Below are 27,930 nucleotides of genomic sequence, written 5' to 3'. Positions count from 1 at the left end.
TCTGTCGCATTTCTATTGGCAAAACAAGGAAAAGTTCTGAGAGGTCTGAGTTGATGAAGACGAACTTATTACGAAAATACCCCTATTGCACAAATAATAGGGTTACGCCATCCTACCCGCCCCACTATCGTCAATTCAACGGACACCCAACTACTCAAATTTATTGGAGATTTAAATAAACTAATTTGTTTGTAAAAATATTTTAATTTGATAAAAAGAGGCACATTGTGACCTTTATGACCTACAAATTTTCATTTTGCTAACATTTAAAAAACAAAATATATGATTACTCAAATTAAAATATATAATAAAATAGTCCATTAAAATTTCAAAATATTCTAATTTTCTACAAATATATATGATTGAATAATTTATTTATTTTTTAATTTAGATTTTTGAATATATATATATATATATTAATTTTTTAAAATAAGCTCATAGTGTATGTTAGTACTTTTATTTAAAATGTATTTAACATTGCCTTTCCAAAAGTTAAAACATGCAAAATAAATAAATGGTATATTTTAAGAAAGTGCAGGCCCTTTTGAGGTGGTTCATGGTTGTCCCACTATACCACTTACTTGCCCACCTTACATAATTTGGATTTGAAAGGTTGTAAATCCAACCACTTTCTTTTTTCTTTTTAAAGGACCTTATAAAAGGACCTTATAAAGTTATAATTGTGCAAATATCATAAAAGAAAATGAACTTAAAATACACATAAAAAAAAATAACACAACCCTAATTATAGACTCATAATTCCTCATTTCAACTTAAGAATTTTTTTTTACTGAAATAAAATACACATAATTGCAACAATAAAAAATGCTAGGAATAAAATAAAATAATAATAAGATTAAAAAAATAAAGGAAGTATTTCGTTAAATTTACATCATGTTTTCTATACCTTTAATTAAGTTTGAAATATCTTCATATACATTATCTTCTTTAAAATTGTTTATTATATATTTATTTTTGTTTGAAATTTCTTATTGTATATTTATTTTTGTTTGAAATTGCTCCTTATATATTTATTTTGTTTGAATTTACACCCTAAATATTTAAGACTATTTGAAATGTTATAAAACCGTTAAATTTGTGTTGAAAATATGCACAAATTCCTCTTATACGTGGTATATCTATTTTTTATTTTTCTAAATAATATTGCGAGCAAAATTTCACTTTCGTCTTGAAATAACTTCTTCAACTTAATTCTCAAACGACGACGCATATGTTCTGTTCCATTTCTAGACAAAATTCAGACTAAGGCGACCATGAAATTGATACTCATTCGTCTCATTCATCTCATTCATATTTAGATATTGTGTGTTTGTATTATGCAACAAAATTAATCTCTAAATATTAAAAATAACATTGATGTTAAAGGAGAGGAAAATGTCTAATAGTCTTATAATTAAAATATAAATAATATAATAGAGATTATAAATATAAAATATGATATTATAATACAAAACTTGTAATAAGTCTGAATCGGACCGTTAAACATGACTTGCACCAAAATGGCGGTTATCCCCTTATTGAAAATGGATTGAGGGTGAGAATGAATGTAATTTGATTTGAAAACGAAATAAATTTATTAGTGAAAGTAAGTTTTAATTTAAATCTAAGAAACACAACCTAGTTGGAACCTTAGGCGATCGATAATTTTAAATTAGTTATCAAGATATTTCAATTTCGATAATAAAATAAGAATTATTTATAAATGGAATTATGTTTTTCATTTTGTGCGGTTTAAAAGAGCTTAATTATTCTCAACAAAAATGAATGTATAAGAAGCAATTTTAAATAAAAATAAAAATAAAAATAACAATTTTAAACAAAATTATGTATATAAAGATATTTAAAATTTAATTAAATGTATATAAAAAATTATATTTATTACCCTTCATTTTAACTTCATATATATGTTTCAATTCTCCTCTAGAACTATTGTTATAGAAAAAATTGAAACTTAAAGGGACTTCCCAACAAACTAAATAGGTAAAAAAGGTTCTCTAATTATTATTACATATTTAAATAAAAATTAAACTTTTTTTTTATTTTAAAAAAAAATTAAGTAGTTTATAAATCTATTAACTAACAGATCTCACCTAATTTTTTTAAAGGTCAATTTACAATAAAAATAATAAAAATTGTTTGAAACACAATTAAAAAAAAATTGTTACTCAACATCGACTTTTCAAAACGAATATTAGAAAACGTCATAATAATAACATTATGAATGATATATCACGAATGATTACGATCATTAAAAATTCAGTGATTTATTTCCAACTAAATAATTTATTAGAAAACAATCAAGATAGTAACCCAAATATATATGTCTCAAACACCAGCAACTTCAATCCAAATTTTTAGCAACTATCCAAAGACATATCTCAATTAATTATTTAATGATTTAACAACAACTAAAGTTTTATAATTGTCTAAAGATTTCTAACATTGATTGGTACTCATTTCATGAACCATGAAACCCTCATTGAATATCATGTTCATGACTTAAATAGTTGTGTTTCAAATCAATTATAAATTTTGACACTTTTGTGATGATGCATGACCCGATTTTCCAACACAAATAACGTCCAAACACCAAAGAAGAACTCTGCATTGCAAAAATGCATCACTAACTCATTGAAAATAATTTGTCTCCGAATTCTTTAAAAACATATATACATTTATAATTAAACTTTCAATAGAACCAGAGAGTTTCAACAAGAAACATTCAAATATTTAACATTTAATCTTTCATCTCTATGATAAGAATGGTGAATCATTTGTTGGCTAGTTCATTGTTTTTCATATGCAAGTTAACTTCTAGTGTATATGCTTCACATACGATTAGACGTGACCGACACTAGATAATGTCAGCAAACCCACAGGTTAAGACAATCCATTTAGTAAAAAAATGTACAAAATATTTAATTAAATTTATTAATTTTTATAAACATCAAAATATTTGAGATGGTAGATCAGGATGAAAATTCAGAATTTTTATATAGATAACTCAGGACCGGCTCTGCAGTAATCACCGAGTGTTGTTTATCTATTCTATAAGACAAAAAAAAAGTAATCATTATAATGACAACAACTTATATATCAAGATTCAAGACTTAAAATAGTTAACTAAGTGATGTCTTAACATTTTGATAACCCTTTCCAAGTATTTAAAAAATCATGAATATGTTTAATCTCTTGAACTTACAAGATCAGTCGTTTAATTGAGATTATATGTTTAAAGTGATATTTTAAATGTATGGATATTTATGATTTTGTTATGAATAAAATACAAGTTTGAAATAAAAGGAATATCCTCATGACATACGTGTACATTAATCCTGTCTTTGTTGTGTCACTACATGCAACACGTGGATCACCACACACTCATTAACCGACCTATCTAGATAAGAATGCATATATTTCTGAAAATATTTATATATAAGTGAGCTTCAATATTAATATGCTTCAGTCCAAAAGAAGAAATATACTTGAAGAATCCAGACATGGGTGGTTTCGATCATCTCTCAGATCTTTTCAGCTTCTCTCATGGCAAAAGTAGTAAGAATCTCAAAAAAAACAGACAGCTACAGGTATATCTCTATATACCAAACTAATCAATATATGTTAGAAGAAAACAACTTTTTTTATATGAATTCCAGACAGTTGAGATAAAGGTGAAGATGGATTGCGAAGGATGCGAAAGAAAAGTTAGAAAATCGGTGGAAAGCATGAAGGGAGTGACCCAAGTTGAAGTGGACAGGAAGCTACATAAGGTAACAGTTATAGGGTATGTGGCTCCGGAGAAGGTGTTGGATCGGTTAAGGCATCGAACTGGGAAGATGGCAGAGTTATGGCCTTATGTTCCTTATGATGTTGTGGACCACCCTTATGTGGCTGGTGTGTATGATAGAAAAGGGCCTCCAGGATATGTAAGTAAGAGTGCGTTTGAAGATCCTAGAGCTTCAACACTAGCTCGAGCTACCTCTACTGAGGTCAAATACACAACAGCTTTTAGCGACGAAAATCCTAATGCATGTTCTCTCATGTGATTAGATGTCACTTTTTATAATGCATATCATGTTAGTTCTATATGGTGTGTTGTTTGTAAAGGTAATTAGAAGTCTTTCTTATAGATATATATAGAAGCCATCTTATTTTGTCTTATTTTAAGCCCAGCCAGATTTGAAATTAGATTTAATTTTGTTACACTCATATAATTATGAGCAATAGCAACGGAAATTAGGCGACAGCTAAAGAAAAATAGAAACTAAATTTACGCCACTTTGTTTGGAGAGATATTGCTTGCGACTTGAGCTTGGAGGAGGCTGCTGCTGCGTGGTTTGAAGAGCTTGTAGGACCATGAGGTACTGTTTGAAACTTCAGCTTCGAGGAGGCGTTGATGTGATGTTAATAAACGATATATCTAACAGGGTATCCCCTAAAATGATTCTTGTATAGATCATCCTAGGTATGATTTACCAGTTTATCCCCCTAAAATTATTCTTGTATAGATCATCCTAGGTATGATTTAGCAGTTTATCCCCCTAAAATTATTCTTGTATAGATCATCCTAGGTATGATTTAGCAGTTTATCCTAAAGAAATGTTCGGTAAAACCTTTGTTTCCAATTTAACTGTTCAACTCTCTAGTAAGAGTTTAATTTGAGATTCTCTTTCTGGTAGAATAGTTAAGATTTTCTTTCATTGAACAAATTTTGTTTTTTATTTTGTTAGCATTCAATAAATAGTGTTATATTATATAAGGACTAAACAACCTTCCTTAAAAATTATCTTATTTGGAGCTAGCCTTAAAACCTAGTAAAATAAAGATGACAATTATAAACCATCCCATAGTTTTTCCCGGTTTGAACGGTAGTTAACCGGGGATGGTGTGATGGTACGTATTTGTGTCTCTACTCCGATCTCACCATGATTCTGTCATGAACACTATAAACACAATTAAATATAAATATAGTATTTATTTATTCTTTATATTTTATAAAAATTTTAAGTCTATTTCTTTATAATAATATAAATATTTAATATTTTACCGTATATATAATATTAAAAATCTGTTTATATAATTTATTAAAAAAAATATTTTTTAAAGAATATGATATAACGGTGTTCCGGGAATTCTTCGAAACTCAACGGGACAGGGATGATAAACCCCTTCCCTTATTGTCATCCTTAACACCTAGAGGGAGCCCGAGATACGTAAATGGAAAATTCCAATTTTAAATCCAAAAATACATACCAATCTAATCATTCTCCTTGGCGAAACTGGATTAGAGAAGAAGATATCGAACATGCCCAAATTAACACGCAATCATGAACACGCTTCAAATAACTAAATGATTTCACAAAAGTGTTTGACATTTCTCTCAGTAGCCTAAATAATGCAAAGAGTGTCATCTATAAACAATAAGTGAGACATAGATAATAGAGATCGTCACGCGCCGCACTCCACGCCACGCAATAGACCCGCGTTTTTATAAAAATAACATCATTTTAGAAAACTTTCCATAACGATAACAAACAAGAAAAGGGAAAGAGGGTCCTCTTGCCTTATACCTCTTGAACTCTCGAAGAACTCTTGAGAACTCACATTCACGATAACAAAGAATTTTTTTGTCGGCACGCAAAATCTAATCCATCCGATCTATTTGTCCCATATACTCATTCTACCCATAATTATAATATCAAAAAGGAACTCCCAATTAACATGATCATATGCTTTCTCGATATCGAGTTTGACAAAAAGACATTTATCGCCTCTAGAGTTAGCTGAATCAATACACTCATTGACGATTAACGTCGCATCGAGAATTTGACGACCTTGATGAACATCATCCGGTTGCCAGAGATAACCATACCCAGAACTCCGCGCAATCTGTTTGCCAATCATTTCGAGATAATTTTATAAAATGACGTAACCAAACTGATGAGTTTAAAATTCTTCACGTCGATAGTTCCAGTTGTCTTACGAATGAGAACAATCATCGTAGAATTCCATCTTTTCTCAAAAAGAATAGATAAATATGATTCATACCTAACATAATATCATCCTTAAGAAACTATTATACTTTTTTTTTTTTTAACCAAAGTGAAACTTATAATGTTGTGAATTTATAATGATATAATTTATCGAGATTAAACAAATTTATTATTATTATTATATAAATGTAAGAATATATCCTTATTTCATAGTCATTACTTATTTAATAGAGTGAAAATCGAATTCGTAATATTTGTTTTCTATCTACCCTCTATCATTTTTCCCTTAATAAGTCGCAATTGAAAGTAAAAAAATATAACTACATCTATAAAAAAAAAATATTTTATGAAACAAATTTTAAAGTCAAATTTATAGATATGTTATAGAAGTCATTATTTATTATAAATAATTTATTTATTTTACTTTTTGTGATTTAACTGAATGATATAAAAAATACTCATTAAAGTGTGCAATACTAAACCAAAATCTAATCATATATTTTGTCCCTCTTCAAAGAGAAAAACATGTCAATATAATTGTGTAAGTAATACAAATTTCAAATAAATTGTTAATCTTTTTAAAGAAAAAAGGAATGTCAATATATTTTACTAACATAAGAACTAATATAAGCATATAATTATACCAAATTAATGAAAGTGCACAACCTATAATTGGTCAACAACTTTTAATCACTTAGATAATCAATAATAATCATCTAATACATTTTTTCAAAGAAGTTCTTGATTATCCATGGTGAGAAGAAACCTTATACATAATTTCATATTCCCAATAACAGAATTGAAGTTTAAAAGCACCCCCAATCAAAACTTACAACAAATAAAGATGTAACAATATTTAAAATAAAATAAAAGAAGAATAATCAAACCACCTTTCATCAATCAAGCTTTCTATCTCAACCCAATCTTCTTCATCTCTTCACATGAGTTACAACTTCTTTACTTCATTGCCATCAAGAGTAATTTTGGCCCGATTATAAACCGATTCATAAACATGAATACATACATTAGAGAACCCCATCATCGCCTCAAACACTTGTGGCAACCCCATCTGCAAGTTATTAACCGTAGTTGCCCTTGTCACCCCAACTAACCTTTCATGTCTAATCCTCTCTTCATCCGCTTTCGCCTTCCAAGCCCCAACCTTTTCTTGCTTTATCGAAACCCGGTCCTTTTTCTTCGATTCCTCCATTATTTTAAGATCAGCCAATTTCTTCTCCAAATGTTTATCTACCAATTCAGATCTTTTTCTCTGTTTTAGTTCTTCCCCTTGTTGAACAACAACATCGCGGATTACATTTAACAAGCTTTTAATCCCTTCAGAAGCGACCTTATCGGGTACACGGTTAATTGCGAGATGCAATTCCTCGCAAAGTGAGTAGATTGAGGAGTCTTGACCTGTTTTGGACAATGGGAAGAGACTGAGTCTTAGCCAGCCTGCTAGAGCTTGAATGTAGTCGCGTTGGGAATTCACTAAGTTGTTGAAGGAAATGTGCCATTGGTGTAGTTCTTGTTCAAGGTGGAGTGTCGATTGCTGGTGGATTTCGGAAGTTGAGTCGGTTGATGGAACAATAGTGTTGATGTTGAGATTTTTAAGGTTTTTTACTATTTGGGTTTGAATTTGGTGGCTTTCGTACATAGTTCTCCACATGTCCATCGATCTGTTAAATTAAGAAGAGAAAAAACAATATTTGAATGAGTTAGAATCTAAATAAATATCACATATAAAAAAAGTAATTAATTATTACTTGCAAAACCTACACCATCCCTAGTCACAAAAAAGAAATCTTAGATCTTTTCTTTGATTTCTCTTCTCAATTATACATGCTTTTGTTGTCTCAATTGGTGGCGGCTATAGTTGTTTTAAAAAAATAACAAATTTAGTAGCGAAATGGGTAAGAAAATATTGACTTACCTTTTAACAAGCTCAACAAGTTGTGGGTAGAGATTTGTTTCTCTCAATTTGATGATTTCAGAAGAAATGGTTTCGATGGATTGAGAGGAAACCATCAATATTGATTCAAGCTTTTCAACCTCATTCCTTATTTTCTTGGTCTTTACATGTTCCGCCCTATTTATCTCCAATTTCTTGAGTTGTGCCGTCTTCTTTTCAAGCTCACCTTTCAAAGTCTCCGAATTCTAAGAAAAAAGAAATGAAAAAAAATCATCTTCAAACCACGAAATCACGTATCTAGGCTAACACTAACAAAGTCGATCTAGAATCCAAGAAAGAACAAAAGAAAAAGGCAAGGGTTGGACAAAATCAAATCTAATTTTGTTAAACTTAAGAAGTTAGAACGACTCTACATTCATGAGTCATGATCTATCCTTCAACTTAAGACGTTATAATTAAGAATATGAAAGTTCACAAAAACAATTTTAAAGAAAAGAGGGTTATCTTTGATGTGCGACGACTGATTGCATATTATCTTTTAAACAAAAACCTAATTATTTAAATAATGTTGTTATCTTATCAACCAAATAATATAATATGAAATGATACACATATTATAATCATTTTTAACCCTAAAATTAACAAGGGAAATATATATATACCTTGACTTCTGAGTATAATTTCTTCTCCCAAACATAGAGTTTCTCCACCGTGGATGAGTGACTTCCAACGCCAACACAACCTTCTTCTTCACCTTGATTTCTTTCAAAGATATTCAATATTGAATCATCTGTTTTTCGACAAGATCCCCATGGCCATATTGGACTACTTGAACCCTTTTCATGCCCATAAATATTCTTGCCTACAACATGTTTAATTTAGAGATGATCATAAGAAATAGGTTGTTTGAAATGTAAAAAAATAAATTATAGATTTCAGTTTCGAAAATTATGATTAAACGGTGAGTGAAAAACTAAATGCAAAAGTCATTTTTAAGATAACAAGATACAAATTCTTCTAATTTCCTACATTCAAATGATTTTTTTGAAAAACCTAGATAGCTAGCAAGATCATTTGACAAATCGAGCTGTTAATCATGTTCAAGTATCATCTAGGTTATAAAACATTACCAGAGGCTGGTGAAGGGTGGAAATTACAATACGAGACCTCCAAGAGAGAAGAAAGAGAGGCTCCGGCATTGGCTGCATTAATAAAGCATTCATCTAGCTCTTTCATTATTTCGAAAAGCTCATTCCTTTTACAAGACACCACCACCACAGCTAGCTCGCCGGTCGGCGGCGCAGCAACGGTCGTCTCCGATCCGGTAGTTGTGGTCGACATTTCCCATTCCTCCTCTGTTTCCGATCTAGACGAAGATGGCGGCATGATAAATTGATCCCAGAAATCCCAACCGGAAACAACCGCCGGTTGAGGCGGAGGCGGCGGGAGGACGGTGGGTATTGTCCATGTTGATGAAGGAGTGACGATCGGACTCATCGGCGGCGGCGGCGGAGGCGGAGAGGTTGGATTATTTGGTGGTGGTGGCGGAAGATGGTGATTGATTTCGGTTGTGGCGAATTGAAGTAGAGCTGAGCCTGTATTTCGGAGAGATCGAATGTAGATAGAATGAGAAGTGGAATAAGATTGTCTTGCTTCAACAAGCTGTTTCATGTATCTCTTTCTCGCTTTGCATCTTGATACCATCTCTTCTCTAGTTATTCTGCAATTACAGTTCCCCATCTTCTTCCTTTTTCTTGATCAAACAGACACAAAAGAACGATCTTGGGGATTAATCTCGCTTGGGTCTATCGATGAAATCCGAAATGGGTTTGATTTGAATTGAATTCTCAAGATTGCATCAATGGCGGTTTTAGGGTATGCAGAGGGAAGAGCGGAAGGGACACGACGCTTTGGGTAGGGAACCAGGAATTTATAATCAAACTTGATGACTAAAATACCCCTCTTTACAAATTATGTGGAGGTAATTTGGTGATTTAAAACATTTTAACGGTCATGAATAAATTTTAAAAAAATTAATTGAAATTTGATTACATTAATTATTTTTACTTTTTTATATTATTTAAATTTTAAACTTATTTTTTTACATAAAGGGTAATTTTTGAATTTTGAATATGAATGGTGCAGGTAATATTTATAAATTAATTAGCATTTTAGGATTCATTATTATATTAAATACTATAAATGCAGATTGGAATACAATCAGGACAAGATAATCTCTAATCTATCCTCTAATCTTATATATTCCTTAAATGAATATGAAACCAAATAGAATAGAGGTCATTTTTATTTATATATAAATATTTATAATTTTTTTTTCTTTTACCTCTTTCATATATATATATATATATATAATAATAATAATAATAATAATAATAATAATAATAATTTTTAAAATATATTAGAGATAATTTCTCTTTTATTATTATTATTATTATATATATATATATATTCTCATCATTAATTATATATATATATATATATATTATTTTCTTTTTATAATTTAGATAAAAAAAAATCTCTCAATAATTTTACATATAAAAAAATTATAAATATATATTTTACTTATTTTTGTCTATATATAATAATAATAATTTTAAAAATATAAAAACGTTGTTTTAATCTATCACTATACCCCACTTATTGATTGATAAATTTTATTGGGTTAATTTATATGTTGTATTTGTTTAATATTCATGGTTTTTTAATTCTTATATATATATATATATATATATATATATATTTTTTTTTTTTTTTTTTTTGAAATGTCATTTCCACTTCAGTCTTTTCAATGATGTGTTGATCTTTATTTTACAAATAACATTGAAAATTGTTTGTATTTTAATGTTACCCAAATTAAATTTATCATTAAAAATAATTAAAAAAATAAGAAGCATACATATTTGTGATATTTATTTTTGTAATTCATACTTGCAATCCCACTATTAATTATATTATATACATATATAATATATTAGTAATTAATGGATATTTAATTATGTATAGACTATATATATTTTAAAGAAGAAGGTAGAGAAATAAAATTTGGAAGAGAGTGATATATTATTATTGGTTGAAAAAATATAAAGAGCAAGAGTCAAATAATCAAATTATGTCACATAATTTTTTCTTAAATTTCGGGTCAATAATCATTTCTCTATTTTAAATTAGTTTAGTTAATATATATTTTTAATAAAAATATTATTAGTTAAAAATTATGATAACTTTTAAATTAAAAATAAATAAAACTTAAACAAATTTATTTAAATTAAAAAAATAAATTAAATTATTTTTAAAAGACAATAAATGTTGATTGACTAATTCATGTAAAATAAAATTAATAAAGACTATGTTTTAACAATTAGAGCTTGGGTTATTTCAGTTGTGTAATTTATAAAAAAAATACTTATTGTGTAAATTTAATAAATCAACATATTTTAATAAAAAAAATCCATATTAATCATTTTCATTCAAAGAATATTCTACAAGTTTTATAGATTTTATGGTTTTTGTAGTATAGATATGATTAAAATTCAAATCTTTGAGAAATTAAGACAGTCAAAAAGTCATTTATTGAATATATTAGAGAAAATCAATATTTTCCTTCTTAAACTTGTCTCATATTTTCTTTATAAGTTTAAAATTTTATGTTTAAAAAAAATATTCTTAAAAAAAGTTAACGTTAAAATTTTATATTAATTTAGTAAAAATGAAATTAATCAATAATGCTTTTATAATATTTATAAAAAAAAATAGAGAAGGAATGATATATACTTCTTTATTTTCTATACAAATAAGAAAATACTTTATTGCAAAGCAATAATATTGGGAATAAAGAATTTAACTTGTTTGTTTGATGTGGTTAATTTTATTATTTGCATAAATTAAAGTATTATTTTTGTGTTGAAATAAGTTACAAAATTTTAAAAATAATTAAACTTTCTATCCATGCTCTTTAACTATTTTTATATTTTATATAAATTAATATTTTTGTTTTTTGTTTTTAACTCACTAAAAAAAAGTTGAAGTATATTTATAGCAAATAAGTCTCAAATTGCAACTATATTTCACTTATTTTAAAAATTAACTAAATTAATTAACACGATAACTTAAATGACAGAATGTTTTTTAATTGACCAAAATTTTCTAAAAACAAAATTAACCAAATTGTAATTGAAATATTTAAAAAAAATTAATTTATTTTAATTTACCTTTCTTTAATTTTAAATATTTTCTTTTTTTATCTTTTGTGTTTATTTAATCTTAAATTTAATAATATTTTGTAAAGGATATATAATTCTATTTTATTAAATAATAACATTTTAAATTATAATAATAAATATTTATCAAAACTATTTAAAATATATCAAATATCTTAAATTGTTTTATTTATTTAAGTTTGTTTAAATATTGGATAAGTATTTATCATTTTAATTTATAATGATATTATAGATTTATATTTTTTTGCACGATATATATATATATATATATTATTAAAATAATTAATAATTATTTAATAATATTATTATTATATTATTTAAAAATATTATAAAAAAAATAAAAATTAATTTAAAATATTTAAAACAATGTAATACAAAAATATTTAAATTAAAAAAAAGGTTAAAAATGTATTTAAGATAGAAAAAAAATATCAATTATCTTTTCAATTGTTTTGTGAATGTATTTTAGTTATGGATAGTAACATTATACAATTTTGTTTTAATTATGATTAAATATAAAGATAATTATAATTTCAAAATTTACAAATAACTTAATTAAATCTATATTAAAAAAATAATAACAATAAAATAATTAATGAAATTTGTTAAATTTATTATAAATATTTATATAAAATATTATAAAACCCAAAAAAAAATTCATAACAATTTTTTAAATAATATAAATAAACGAAATAAAAATAATTTTATTATTTATTAATAATAAAAATAATTTGAACAAAATTATTTATTAATAGTGTGAAAACATGAAAATGTATAAAAATTTAAACAATTAAACAAAAAATAAAAATAAAAAATTATATATATTTTTTTTAAAATAACATAAAACTTTAAGCAAATATTCATTTAAGTTTCACAACATATATAATTAATTAATCAGTCTCAATATAGTCTATGCAAAATATTAAAAGATGTTGTAAAAACATTTTTTTAATAAAACACTGATTATTTAATATATAATAAAAATAGTAAAAATATATACAAATTTAAATTATATAAGTATATTTGAGAAAAAAAATACAAAATCAATTTTAATATTAAAGAACTTCAAATTTAATGTTTAATTACTTTGTGTTAAGAAAGAGATATACACAACATTTCTAGTGATAAAAAGGTAAAAAAAAAAATACCACTAAAAAATTTATATGAAATGTTGAGTATAAAAAAAATAGTAAGATCACAAACATAATTAAAAATATAAACAACAAACAATTATATCATTGATGGTCTTATTCAATTTTGAAAATTTTGACAATTTTATTAATTAAGGAAAAAAAAACTAAATTATTTAGAAAATAAAATTATTTATGAGAAAATGAACTATATAATAAAGAAGAATTACACAAAGTTATATAGAATAAAAACTTTTTAATTAGCATTTTGAGTAATCCTAATTCTAATATAATTTAATTGCATTATCATTTCTGGGATTCTCTCTTATTTGATCTTAAATTAATTTAATGATAAAATTTCTTGTCAATCCGAGTACATTTTGCTACCCCTTAAAAAACTTTTAATTCCTATTACTTTGTTAAGTTATTTTCTTGCATTTATTTTTTGTATTGTCAGTCATAAATTACATAAATGAGAAAAATAACATATAATTAGGAGTTTTAATTCCTATTATTTATTTTTGTTAAAATAACTTTATTTAAAAAAATAATAATAATAAGTAAAGTCTAAGACATTACTATTTTAAATTGGGATTGATTGGTTTTAAAAAAATTACAAGAATTTTAAAGACAAGTCTAGCCAATTTGATTTTTTTTTTGTTATTGTTAACCTTGAAAATTCAAATTATAATCATCAAATCACTTAAATAATTAATTAAAATATTTTTCCTTTGTTTTTATTAAATTACAATTTTAAACATTTTAATAATTAATACTACAAAATTCTAATTAACTTGTATTTATTTAATATTTACTTATCTCATAAATCAAACAAGCTCTTTTATTTTATGTTATGTATGTTTCAAAATTATTTATACTGTACAACAATTATTTTCATTTTTGATTTTTTTTGGTATTTTACTTTTAGATAACCTGTTGATTTAACAATTAATTATTTTACAAAAAAAAAAATGACAAAAAAAAAGAATCAAAATGAAAAAAACTTCACCAAGAATAAAAAAAATACCAAATGATTAATCTACTATTGACTATACTATTACAATTTAACATTATTCTTAGTAATGAAAATGAAAGGAGAAAGAGTTCAATTCTCCATCCCAAACAAACCCTAAAAAAATAATCATAACAATTAGTAAACTAATCCTACATCAGATAACATGAACCCTAGGTTTGTTTCTTTTTTGTTTGTTTGTTTAAGGCATGTTCTTTGGACTCAAACACAATGTTATATCCTTAAACACTTTCAACCTCTTATCAACCACCATTCCCACCTTCTTCTTCTTCTCCTCTCCACACCCACTTTCCAAAACTGCTGCAATAATGGCATCATCAAAATCCTTATTATCCGGAAGCAGATTTTCCCATTTCTCTAATGATTTCCTTCTTGTCTTATTCTCCGGTTCACCCTCCTCCACCACCACCACCGCCGCCGCCGCCGCAGCAGCAACAACCGCCGCTTTCACAGATCGAGTCCTCTTAAGATTCTCTTGAATTTGTTGTTGACTTCCAAACAGATCTTTAGGTGGGAGTCTTGTAGTATTTGAGCAGTAAAATGGCTGTGCATCAATGTTCAAGTAATTGTTAATATTATTATTACCCATCATCACCTGTTGTGGTTTCTGATTCGGATTCAGATTCATGACCGAGTTCTCATCGGGGAATTCGTCGATTAGGGTTTTGGAGAAATTAGAATTCTTTGTTGTTGATGGCTCTCTACAAGGCTGGGGTTGCCAAATGGAAGAAGAACCGAGGAAAGCATCGAACATTTTGCTTTGTTCAACCCGGTCCATGCTCCGGTTCATCATTTCCGATTCGAGATCCGTTAGCATTTGTTGGGCTCTCTCATATGCTTTCAAATGTGAATCTACTCCTCTTGGACCGTCCGAAACTGCCGGCTTCACCCGTCTTAGGTTCTGTTTGGCTTCAGAAATTCTTCCTTGTTTCATCAAACAGATACCTAAATTACACATCTTGTTGTTGTCGGGGGCAATCAGTAATGCCTTTCGATATGCATCTTCAGCTTCGATGTAATTATTCTGTTGCATTAGAGCCCATCCCAGATTTCCCTGAATCATCAAATCCAATCAATGTTTTTGTTATTTTATGAGTTACAAATGAAAGATTTAAGAAAAAAAGTGAATCTTTACCAGTAATCGAGTGGCTTCTTGTTCGACGGAGACTTGAAATTTCTTTCCCTGAGATCGGGCGGTTTTGGTTCGTTTACCATTGAAAGCCATTCCTTGATGAATCAAGAACAATTTGTGTTTCAACAAACCGATTTGATCATCCAATCTTCCACATCTCTGTAAAACCCCCCCATATAAATTAGATCAAGAACACCATTTTAAAGATTCTACAAGATCTAATAATACAAACCTTGTACAGATCCAAGAGGATGTTATCAAGAGCTTCCTGAGCTTGATCTGAACAGCGATTTCTAAGCGATTTGATAGCCTCAATCGCTTCCTCCGCTCGATTCTGCTGTTTCATAACGATGGCCATGTCTTTAAGAGCACTATCAACTCTATCTCCTGCGTTAATAGCCGACCAGAACAGGGGAATCGCTCTTTCCGGATCTTTATCCACCAACTAATGAAAGAGGAATCGTAAGTAAATTGATCTGGGTTTTAATTTATAAAAGCAAATCAAGAAGATTATATGAAATTACCTGAACATTCTTGGCTCTAACGTAAGGACTGTCTCCAATTGGGACTTTGTGAGCGACATGAAATGAATCAGAACGTGTTCTTGAGATTCCTGGAGGCTTCGCCGGAGATGCAGGAGCTGATTTAGTGGGTCTGAAACCTGGAGGAGCATTCCACATATCTTGCAACATCTTCTTCGATTTGAATGCAATATAGGAATCTTAGATTTGTGAAGAAGGAGAAACACAAGATGTATGGAGTGTTCTTAGAGAGAGAGATGGAGGAAGAAGAAGAACAGGAAAAAGCTCAATATAGAGAGAAGCGAAACGGACGACAATAGGGTTTTGAAATTTTCCGACCGTTGTGTATGTTACCGTTTACTTACTAGCCGTTGTACTCTTGCTATATTTTACTATGGAGCGCATTTGCAACCCTGGATCTTTGTTATACCCGATCCACAAGTCCGTTTAACCCGACAACTTTAGTTTATTTTCATAATCTGAGTGAATTTACAAAATCTATAAAATATTCTTTTTATATATCTGTTTAAAACATTATTTACTGAATATTTTTTTTATATCTTTTTTATTTATAAATATAACGAATATAAAATTTTCAAAATATTATTCTATTCACAAACTTAATAACAAATAGGTTTTAATATATTTAAAATTTTAACATATAAAATTATTAAAATTATCTCTATGCATAATGACAAAATTATTATCATTAACGCAAGCGACAAGTCTATTATATTATGACTGCCAAAATTATTATTAAATGAAAACGACAAGTATAAATTTTATGTACGACAAGTCTATTATATTTTATAAAAGAATGTATAAAACGACAAGTATATTATATTATGACTGCCAATATTTATTATTATTAAACACAATCGACCGTCGAGTATAAATTTTATTTATGACAAAATTATTATCAATAAAAGTAAGCTACAAGTATATCATTTTGTGACTGCTAAATTTATTATTATTAAACTCAAGCGACAATATATCATTTTATGACTATCAAAATTATTATCATTAAACGCAAGTGACAAATATATTATTTTATGGCTGTCAAAGTTATTATAATTGCAAGGAACTACGAGGGGTGACATTTACTATATAGGCTCGTTTCCTCCTCGTCAAATCTAATAGAGAAGCCGTGTTACCACCATCTAGATGGAGAAGACTGCTTTGCTTCCTCGACTCACAAGGAGAAGGTAAGTACTTTTATATTCTTTCTTCTGAAGTGATATAGATCAATGCATGGACTATAGGGAGGCATCGGCCCACGGGAAAACGTGTTTGTAGATGCGACCATGAAGTATATCATTTTATGACTGCCAAAGTTATTATTAAACGCAAGCGACAAGTATATTATTTATTGTGCGAACAAAATTATTATCATTAAATGCAAGCGATAAGTATATCATTTTATGATTGATAAAGTTATTATCATTAACGCAAGGACACATATATCCTTTTATGACTGTCAAAATTATTATCCTTACCCCAAGGAATATCAGTTTATGATCGTCAAAGTTATTATTATTAAATGTAAGCGACAAACGTAAATAATTCTCATTCGATAGCTTGAATCATTGTCTTGTCCCTCACAATATGTCAATATGCATGAAAACAAAGATGTCACAAACAAGGACTAAAGAACCCAACGAGATAAAAAAACAACATAATAAATTAGATTGGAAAGTAATTCCACTCCCAAACTTCCTAATATAAGGCAACATTTTTGCCTTCTCTTGAACAGTTCTGGTAGCAAGCGGATCATTTATGATGATTAGAAGTTCTTGCATTCCCCAATTCCCCCCATAAATGATTCGAAGTTCTTGCATTCCCCAATTCTCCTGTTACCAACGGGATGTGAAATCTTTTTTTAGTCTTTTTTTAGAATTATCCAACTTAGTGTTCGTCCCCCAACGTCTATACAAAAGACTTCGTATGGGAAATATTGAAACCGTAGTTCCTACATGATGGAGATGATGAGGTTGGTCCATGAATTTTCCTTCTTTTTATCGCTTTCGTTCAAAAGGTTGAAGGGAGATAGTACAACAAGTTGTTTGTAAGGGTCAACTTGATCATCTTCCTTAGTGATCCCAGATGATGGAACCCTAGGAGAGCCGTCGAGCACAACTACCGTCCATAAATTTTGATTAATTTTACTATTTTATAACTTATAATGAAATCATAGTAACTAACTATTTGCAACCGTTCAAACTTAATCAACATAACTTTCTCCTATCTTTTAGGTCCCAATTATGTCTCGACGGTTATGTCACAATGTTCTTAAAGCCTATATGTTTTTCATGAAAAAATACCAATTGAAGTGGAGGGTACTATCTCCCTTCAACCCTTTGAACGAAATGCAGCAAAAAGAAGGAAAATCTAGAAATTCATTTCCGACAATTAAATATTCTCAAATTCTTTCTTTTTAAGAACAAAAATATTTGGGCCAAAACAAGTTTCAGAATTGGCACAACCCAGTGTCATTATTCCCAATTAGGATATGTGGTATAAAAATGGACGATCTATTTTTTTTTTAAATTAGGTCCAATCATTCTGGTAACTCTATATTACCACGACTACTGGCACATAGTTAGCCGATGCTTATTCTCCATATACCGTCATTGCTTCTTCTCCGGGAAAAGAAGTTCACGACCCGTGAGATAAACCTTCACGCGACATTGTTTCGTCAGACTTTCCCCATTGCAGAAAATTCCCCACAATCACTTATTCACAAACCACGTGCGGGGCTAATCATTTTTATTTCTCATCTCATGGAAAACCCTTTTCGATCTTCCAGATATAGAGCGCGCGAAAATTTGAACCCAAATACATTACCCACAATGGAAGTAATCATGTTAGTAACAGAACCTTCGTCAAAAAAGTCTAAAATGGAAAAATGATTCTTTTACATATTTGAAGACCCAAAGATTAGTTTTTTACTTTAAGCATTATTTTTTTTAAAAATGAAGTTATTACAAATATAGTTGAGAGACTTTACCCAATAAATGGATTAAAAAAATGGGAAGATCGGAACATGGGAACAGATTTGATACCAATATAGACTATACATTTCAGCCCAAAGAGGTGAATAGTCCAAATAAGGAGATATAGATAAAAAGCTCATTTTCTTATAGAATTGAAAATTGTGTATTTTAGATATCTATACGATTGAGTCCTTGTGTTTCCGAAATAGGGTAAAAAGGAGTGCTTCAAATGATTGCTATTTGACTCAAACTTGTTCTAAAAAATTTGAGGTATTTCGAATTCTTTGTTGACACAGACAGACAAAGTCAGGGAAAATTTCTGAAATTATTTCAATATTAGACATTTGACATATAATAGTTTTGAATCTCTTTAGGAAGAATATCTTTTGTTCTAATGGTAGTCGGCTTCAGTCCCCTTACAAAATTTTTGTTATTGGGTTAGTTAGGTGAAGCGGGAGGGACATATGTCGTAGTTCCACAACTAAGAGTTCAAATGTAGGGATTGGTCGAAGAGGTTTTATTAGCTAGAAAGGCGCAAGTCTCAGAGCTGAGCTCACATCTTAGACAGCCTAACTTTCACTCCTAGCCCTTGAACCAGTTCCAGCATCCACTCCTCTTCCAGCTGTCCTAGTCCAGTTAAGAAGAGCATTTCCGGGTCTCAAAGACGATGAAAGGGAATAGCCTGCCTGGACTCCTGGTCCTCTTAGGAAGAGTGGAGAGTAATAAGTAAGCTTATTTGGAATTCCGAAGCGGACAGAATTATTTTATCTATTATAATAGTGGCCAAATTGGCATAGGAAACTCATGTTTTTCACTCTAGTGACACTAACTCTTATAACAAATTGATAGTAAGAATTATAGGGATATATGAGATTTTTATAGAAGAACTAGAACTAAGCTAGAGAGAAATTACGTTTTAATGAATTGAGAATTAGAAAAAAGTAACAGATCCTAAGAGACTGTCTCCCTTTTATATATATCAAAATATTACATTGGTACTTATTGTTTTAGCTAATGTATAAACTAAATATTTAACTAATATTTGCTTTATAACTTAGCAACAAACATTTACAATAACAATGTATAAATTATAATCAAACATAATTTAATTACAGACTCAATAAACATAGGCATACACATGTAAACATAAACCATATATTTAACACTCCCCCTTCAAGGTGAACATCCTTTAGGTTTAACCTGGATAGTAACATTCGAAATTGAACAGGATTAAGGGTCTTTGTAAAAAAATCAGCATGAGAATAAATGCGTTTTGGTACAATAAAACCCTCTTTGAATTTATCCTTTGTAATGTGACAATCGATTTCTAAATGTTTTGCTCTTTCATTAAAAACAAGATTTTGGGTAATGTGAATTGCTGATTGGTTATCACACCACATCGTAATTGCCAGTTTAATATTTTCTTTCAAATCAGCTAGGATATATGAAATCCAAACAAACTCACATACCAAAAAAGCTAAGTTGTGATACTCTGCTTCAGCACTTGACTTTGAAATAGTGGTTTGTTTTTAAGTTTTCCATGAGAAGATCGAATCACCCAATTTTATGCAAAATCCTGTCAAAGACCTACGACTATCTGAGAAATTTGCCCAACCGACATCTAAAAAATATGTCAATGATTTTGTTAGCTTTGTATGGATAAAAAAGTCCCAACAAAATATTACTTACCTTTAAGATATTTTAAAATCCTTAATGTTGAATTCCAATGTAATACATTCAGTTGATGCATGTATTGACTCAATTATTGAACACTAAGAGCAATATCCGGTCTAGTCATGAAGTTAAGGTATATAGGTCGACCGATGAGCCTTCTGAATTTCTCAGGATCTTTTAACAAATCATGTCCATTTTCTTCTAACATGATTCCTTTCATCATTGGTGAATTTTCTGGTTTAAAAGAAATAAGCCATGTTTCACGCAGTATATCCAAAATATATTTGCGTTTATTCACATAAATTTCATCCTGTTTTATTTTTATATTTCTAAGCCAAGAAAGAATTTAGCTTCTTTAAAATCTTTTATAAAAAAATGTTTATCAAGAAATTTTTTAATATTTGAAATTTCAAACAAATCATTTCTTGTAATGAGTATATCATCCACATATATAACTAGAACAGTAATACTATTTCCTTTATGTTGAACAAATACACAATTTTTTTTGGAAAACGATTTAAGGTCATTTCATTAAAAAATCTCAAAAAATAGAAAAACAAACCAAAGCGTTATTGTATTTTTCTAGACAAGCCTAGAAAAATTTAATTCGAAACAGTAAAAAATATAACGGAATTACAAACAAGTTCAAATAGCGTTTATCTTGCTAAAAAATCAACATTTTTGGTGACTTCATGATATGACACTTTTTAGTTTCCGTAGAGGCTCCAATTTTGTTCGTTCTTTGGGGTTCTTCTTCACGTCTGGATATTAGAGTTACAATTAGTTACAATATCATTCTAGGTCTGCTCTAGGCTTATCCGGTTTCTCGAGAAGGCTCTCGTGTTTGTCTCCCGTCAGATGTTATAAACTGTTGAGCCAATTCCACATTTGAATATCTTTGATTAAATTTTATGCCTTCGCTTTCTTTACAGCCACGTCCTTAATCTCTTTCCAATCCCTCGGGAATCTGGTCATCTCCATATTTTTTGCAAATTTTCCCCAAAGCTTTGAGGCAAATGAACAGTTCCCGAAAAGATGATCAGATGTTTCTTCGTTCTCTTCACACAACAGACATCTCATATTCGGGATCTCCATATACTTCCTGATGCGATCTCTCGTGTTTAGCCTTTTCTGAAATGCAATCCATAAGATGAATTGGTGTCTCGGGATAACCTTTGATGACCAGACCAATTTAGCCTAATCTATAGTTTGTTCCTTCTCCTAGATGTCCACACTTTGTTGGATATCATCTTCTCGTTTTTCTCGGCTTTCCATCGGTGTACGTGTGTTCTTTCGTTGAATTGGATGTTGCCGATATGTTCGAGAATGAGCTGCCCCTCCAGTATTTGCCTAAGGAATGAATTTCATAGTCCGTCTTTAACATCTCTAACCTTGGCAGTTAGGCAGTTTCGTTTGATCCTCACATTTATAAATTCCTCTTTATGAATTAACGCTTAATCTTCATACCACGGATCGTGCCAAAACAATGTTCCTTTGCCGTCTCCCAAACGTATATCAAATAATCTTGCAATATTGTTTTTAAGCTTAAGAATTTTCTTTAATGACCATTTCATACCTTCATTTATTTTGCTCGTCCAAACGCTTGCTTCATGTTTCATAAACCGCGTGTGAACCCACTTGATCTAAATAGATAATTATCATGTGAAGATTGTTTAAAACCATGAAAAATTAATTTATTAGTAAACTCTTCATTCTATTGTCTAGATGATTGTTTAAGCCATATAAATTTTTCAACAGTTTGCAAACTTTTCCATTTTCATTATGATTATATCCTTCTGGTGAAGTCATATAAATGTTTTCATTAATAAAGCCATAAAGAAATGTATTATTGACATCTACTTGATGTAAATGCCAATAATTAGTCGCTACTAAAGCTAATACTAACTTGATTATGAGTCTAGCTATTAATTTATAAATTGAACCATCAAACTTGATCTTAGTATTATAAATTCACCTAAATCCTATAGTTTTTTCACCTTTAGGAAGATCAACTAAATTCCAAGTTTGATTTGCTTCTAAAGCTTTAATTTCTTGTTTCATGGCTTTATTCCAACATTCATTCATTCAAGCTTCCTTATAAGAATCTGGCTCATTAATTCTAGTAATGTTCATTATAAAAGACTCATGGATAAATTTCATATGACTGAAATGAGGAATTTTTTAGAACATAATTATTTTTCTTGATACTCATTATATAATCTTTTGACCAAATAAGTTTTTGTTTTAATCTTTCACTTTTCCTTAATGCATCATTTCTAATATCAGTTTTTAGAAAATAGTTATTATCATTTTCAGAAGACAAATTTTGATTAATATCAATGTCTTGATCATTTAATTCTAGTTCGGTTGATGAACTAGAATTATTAGACAAAAAAAATCAATTTCAACACAATTTCCGGAATTTTTTTTTATATAAGATTAGTGTTGTTATTATTATTTATTCCTTCCTTAGGATGGCTGTTTTCACTAAAATGAAAATTTTTTTCAAAAAATTTACATCTCTAGATGTAAATTTTTTGTTTTTTTTCAATATCAAATAACTTGAATGATTTTTGTCTATCTTGATATCCCAGAGAAATTGATTTTATTCCTCGAATATTAAACTTGGATTTGTGAGGATTGTTATTTGAGATGTAACAAAAACATTCAAAAGTTTTGATATCCTATAAAATTGGTTTTTTATTTTTAAGAATTTGATATGGAGTTTTCCATTTCAATATTTGAGATGACAACCTATTAATCAAATGTGTTGCCATAAGAATAGAAAATGTCCAAAACTTGATTGGTAAATTAGATTGAAACATGAGAGATCTTGTAACTTCTAACAAATTTCTATGTTTTCTTTCTACTACCTCATTTTGTTGAGGTGTGTAAAAACATGATCTTTCATGAAAAATACATAATGATTTGAATAAATTTGAACATATTAAATTAACAAATTCAGTACCATTATCAGTTCTAATAATTTTGATCTCAGTATCATATTGAGTTTTAACTATTTCAAAATATTCAAATAATATGTCATAAACTAATTCCTTATTTTTAATAAAAAAAATCCAAGTAAATTTGCTAAAATCATCAAACGAGACCTAACATAACAGGAATATATATATATATATATATATATATATATATATTTCTTGTCTATATGGCCCCAATCATCAACATGAATTAATTCAAAAAAAAAAATTAGTACTTGTTGAACTGTTTTAAAAGGTAATATATTTTGGATTTATTGCATACTTCACTAGATTTAAACTAGAAATAAATGCTTTAAAATAATATCTGATGGATAACCAAATTTAGAATGCAAGTACAAATTGTATTATTCATGTTATTAAAATTAATATTGTCAATATTACAAGAATCTAAAACATAGAGATAATTCGAAATATATCCAACTCCTAAAATTTTTCATTTTCAAGGTCCTGCATTTTGCAACAAGTAGAATCAAATATAGATTGTATTTTACTTTATTTTAACAATTTTGAAATTGATATTAAATTGTATTCAAATTCAGGTAAAAAAATGTTCTAAGATAATTTTATCTGTTAATTTCACTATACTAGTTAAATTAACCGATACTCTAGTCTTATTTGGAAGATAAACAAAAATTGGATCCTTTAATGTTTTAATATCAAATTGTTAGATTAAGTTAAAGGGGTGAAAGGGGAAATTGTTAGAATTAAAGGGGGGAAATGGGGAAATCGTTAGATTAAGATTAAAAGGGAAATCGTTAATTAAGTTGAATTAAGAAAAACGTTTTAATTGATTAAATGAACTTAGGATAATTAAAATGAATACACATGGTTTATCATGGTTTTGATGAATGAATAAAACTAAGTTCAACAATGTTTTAATGCGTATGTAAACTCAAAACCTCGTTGGCAGCTGAGTTGCACAAATAGTTGAAGATGCGCTAACAGCGGAGTTGTCATCAGTAGACTCGCTAACAGCTGAGTAGCCCAACAGCAGAGTTGCGCTAATAACTTAGTAGACCGACAGTAGAGTTGCGCTAACAGCTAAGTAGCCCAACAGTAGAGCTGCACTAACAAGATGAGTTGCCATCGGTAGTGTTGCGCCAACAGCTATGTTGTGCTAACAACTGAGTTGCCATCAGCAGACTCGATGACAGCTGAGTATCCCAACAACAGAGTTGCGCTAACAGCTAGGTAGTCCAACAACAGAGTAGCTCATCAACAGAGCTCGCTATCAGTTGAGTTCCACATCAGCTGAATACGACAAAAATGTTCAACCAGCTCTCTACTCTGACAAGCAAAACGATAAATGAATATTCCATTCTCCTACGCACTACAATATCGTACACCATGCATTAACAAATATTTCATTCTCCTACGCACTATAATCCCATACGTCACGCACTAACAAATATTTCATTCGTCTGCGTACTACCCTGTACACCAGGCGTACGACAAACGTATCATTGCCACGTGTCAACAAAATGAATTCGACCGTTATCATGATTCAAGGATAAAATAATATCAGAGAACAACGGTGAATCGGTTTTGTTGGTGAAATCCTCTTAGTTCTCTCTGGATTAAAAAGTGATATTCATTCAAGTTCTTTGCAAGTCACTACGTTAAGCATACACAAGACAATATACGTTGAGCGATAATCTTTTGTATCATTTGATAGTGAATTTATTTGTAAGTTGAACAAAAAGTTGTTTGTTCAATGAGATAGTGTGAGAGCTAGGAATTCAGATAGGCAAGTGTTAAGACCTGTGATCTAAGTGGGTTTGTGTAGAGACTATCAAATCAATGTCTTCTAGTGGAATCCTTCTGGAAACAGAAAAATGTGTGACGTAAGAGTTTTATCTCCAAACATTCATAAAACCTTGTGTTATCTCTTTACTTCTTCATTTAGTTTTATATTTGCCGCTTCAAATCCCACACGCATTTTCCGCATTTATAACCGTTCAAAAGTTTGCTACAATTTGTCCAAGAAATATATTTTCAATCTCTAACAGGATTTAAATCGAATTTAAGTGAAAAATATAAAAACATTATTCAACCCCTTCTACCGTTATATTCGATCCTAACACAAATATTTTTTTTCTTTTTAAAATCAAATATGATTGTTTGCACCTGTATCGATAATCTATAACTGATTCTTTTTAAAATTTTGGTTAAACTTTGAACAATTATGTATATTAGAAAACAAGTTAAAACATAATTTATCAGCGTAGTTTTTTCTAGAAGATGCTTCGGAAGAGCTTGACTGTTTCATTTGATTTAACATAATGCTCAGCATCTATATAGCTTCATTCGAGTATCCTTTTTGTAAAATATTCTTTTTTTTATCTTCACAATCCATATCAAGAGAAGTGAATGTCATGTTCACGGAGTTCTTCCCTTTTAAATCCCGATTTCCTTTCCACCAATCCAGATACCCAATAAGTTTAAAACACCCTTCTTGGAGATGCTCAGTACCCTTGCAGTTTAGACAATAAAGATTGACTTTCGAACTTGAATTTCCTCCTTTAGACTTGTTATCATTCCACATCTTTCCTTTTTCATATCCTCACCCTGAATTAATAGACATAGCAGAATGATCCACATTCTCTTGTCCGACATTACTAATTTTCTTTATTTTTGAACCGACAAAAGTGAAGCATAAACTCTATCATTATCTGGTGGAAGTTCAGAAACCAGAATTTGACTTCTCACATAGTCAAAAGTAAAATGAAGTCCTGTCAAAAATTACACTAATCTTCTTTTGACATCTTGTTCTTCTAAATCTTATAACATTTGTTTACCCTTATTCTACAGTCACATCTTCGAAGTGGATTAAGGGCACACAACTCATTCCATAATCTGTTAATCTTAGAGTAGTATGCCTCTAGTTCTCCATCATTATGTTTCATTGAACTAATTTTAGTTTGTAATTGAAATGAAGACTGCTCATTCTTAACTTTGTATCTTTTATTAATACCCTCTCATAATTCAAGAGTGGTCTCAATATGCACAAAATACTCTTTAATTCAGGAATTAAAGAATTAAGCACCCGAGACTTAATTAGAGAATCTGCATTAATAGATCTAGCATAATCAACATCATCTTCAGGACAAACGAATGAACCATCAATAAAACCTTGTATCGATTTTTGTTGTAAATGATATCCCAATACTTCTACTCCAACTAATATAGTTTTTTTTCAGAGAAAAGTGTTATAACAATCAACATACCAGGATTTTTTTATTGGAAAATAGTTTAACACCATTTCATTAAGAAGCCTAAAAAGTGGGAGAGTCAAAAAATCAAAATTAGACAAACTTAGTTTTGATTATAAAATGACAAACAAACGATCCTAGAGTTTCTGAATGGTAGCAATCAAACAATAGTACAATCAAAGATTATAATTAACGTTCCCATTTTTTGTTGTTATTTCCATATTCGTCTTGTAGGCCATGTTGCTTTCTTCCACGTCTCCTTCCTTACTCATACTTCACGAAAGATGATTGAATTGTAGCAGATGATGATGTATGTCTACTTCCATTATTTAGTCTACCTCTATATGAACATGTACTTATCTGATACAGGTTGGTTCATAGGTACAACCTTTGTAACCATTGGTTATCATGATATGATACATGCAAAGGATCATCCACGCCTTGCACCATTCTTCCTTCTGTGTTCGTTGTCGATTTCTCTCCACCTTCTTGCAAGTTTATTACAATTCTTGCCGAATTTCTTTCAATTTCTTCTGCGATCGTTTGCGTTCGTCGAAATATCTTTACCTCTAGTTAAATCGCTTTCTTGCTCTGATACCATGTAAATTTTTGAAGAGATTTGAGTAGAAGAACCAAAACAAAGCTAGAGAGAAATTATGTTTCGATGAATTGAGAATTAGCAAAAAGTAACTGATCCTAAGGGACTGTCTCCCTTTTATATGTATTAAAATATTACATTGGTCCCTATTATTTTAGCTAATGTATAAACTAATTATTTAACTAATATTTAGTTTATAACTTAGCAAAAACATTTATAATAACAATGTATAAATTATAATCAAACATAATTTAATTACAAACTCAAAACATAGGCATATCTATGTAAACATATATCATATATTTATCCATATATTAATAAAATAAAATATAACGAAAATGGTAATATTGTATTAAAGCTGTCAAACTTTATGATAACTTCGATGGATCAAAGTTAGAGGAACTATTTGTTTCATCGTCCATCATTTTGATCATCGTCGGAGTCGTCATTGTTATAGTCGCCATCATTGTC

General features: G+C 29.2%; 3 protein-coding genes across 3 annotated transcripts; 1 reads left to right on the top strand and 2 right to left on the bottom strand.

Moving 5' to 3' along the window:
- The first annotated feature begins 3,478 nt into the window (after nucleotides 1-3,478).
- LOC124921805 (heavy metal-associated isoprenylated plant protein 26-like) lies at nucleotides 3,479-4,182 on the top strand. Its single transcript, XM_047462506.1, has 2 exons — nucleotides 3,479-3,608; nucleotides 3,678-4,182. The coding sequence occupies exons 1-2, from the start codon at nucleotides 3,522-3,524 to the stop codon at nucleotides 4,065-4,067; spliced, it is 477 nt and encodes a 158-aa protein (XP_047318462.1). The 5' UTR covers nucleotides 3,479-3,521; the 3' UTR covers nucleotides 4,068-4,182.
- Nucleotides 4,183-6,729: 2,547 nt separating this feature from the next.
- LOC124931742 (protein ALTERED PHOSPHATE STARVATION RESPONSE 1-like) lies at nucleotides 6,730-9,683 on the bottom strand. The gene is made up of 4 exons (XM_047472293.1): nucleotides 9,057-9,683; nucleotides 8,589-8,788; nucleotides 7,948-8,171; nucleotides 6,730-7,693 (listed from the first exon to the last, which is right to left on the bottom strand). Exons 1-4 carry the CDS (start codon nucleotides 9,664-9,666, stop codon nucleotides 6,961-6,963), a joined length of 1,767 nt encoding a protein of 588 aa, XP_047328249.1. The 5' UTR covers nucleotides 9,667-9,683; the 3' UTR covers nucleotides 6,730-6,960.
- Nucleotides 9,684-14,333: 4,650 nt separating this feature from the next.
- On the bottom strand, nucleotides 14,334-16,315 carry LOC124921419 (protein POLLENLESS 3-LIKE 2-like). The gene is made up of 4 exons (XM_047462082.1): nucleotides 15,984-16,315; nucleotides 15,692-15,904; nucleotides 15,463-15,618; nucleotides 14,334-15,381 (listed from the first exon to the last, which is right to left on the bottom strand). Exons 1-4 carry the CDS (start codon nucleotides 16,149-16,151, stop codon nucleotides 14,509-14,511), a joined length of 1,410 nt encoding a protein of 469 aa, XP_047318038.1. The 5' UTR covers nucleotides 16,152-16,315; the 3' UTR covers nucleotides 14,334-14,508.
- Nucleotides 16,316-27,930: the final 11,615 nt, after the last annotated feature.

Source organism: Impatiens glandulifera, chromosome 1, assembly GCF_907164915.1.
Source record: "Impatiens glandulifera chromosome 1, dImpGla2.1, whole genome shotgun sequence".
Classification (NCBI taxonomy): Eukaryota; Viridiplantae; Streptophyta; class Magnoliopsida; order Ericales; family Balsaminaceae; genus Impatiens; species Impatiens glandulifera.
The sequence above is the reverse complement of the archived record's forward strand: the minus strand, read 5'-3'. Positions and strand labels throughout refer to the sequence as shown.

Bases quoted from the DNA above. Each gene is read 5' to 3' on its own strand.
- LOC124921805 (XM_047462506.1), top strand. From the start codon at position 3,522: ATGGGTGGTTTCGATCATCTCTCAGATCTTTTCAGCTTCTCTCATGGC. The intron at 3,609-3,677 runs GTATATCTCTAT...TATGAATTCCAG, and splicing joins AAAAAAACAGACAGCTACAG to ACAGTTGAGATAAAGGTGAA.
- LOC124931742 (XM_047472293.1), bottom strand. From the start codon at position 9,666: ATGGGGAACTGTAATTGCAGAATAACTAGAGAAGAGATGGTATCAAGA. The intron at 8,789-9,056 runs GTAATGTTTTAT...AACATGTTGTAG, and splicing joins CCACCCTTCACCAGCCTCTG to GCAAGAATATTTATGGGCAT. The intron at 8,172-8,588 runs GTATATATATAT...CTTTTTTCTTAG, and splicing joins AATTATACTCAGAAGTCAAG to AATTCGGAGACTTTGAAAGG.
- LOC124921419 (XM_047462082.1), bottom strand. From the start codon at position 16,151: ATGTTGCAAGATATGTGGAATGCTCCTCCAGGTTTCAGACCCACTAAA. The intron at 15,619-15,691 runs GTTTGTATTATT...GGGGTTTTACAG, and splicing joins TCCTCTTGGATCTGTACAAG to AGATGTGGAAGATTGGATGA. The intron at 15,382-15,462 runs GTAAAGATTCAC...TTGATGATTCAG, and splicing joins AAGAAGCCACTCGATTACTG to GGAAATCTGGGATGGGCTCT.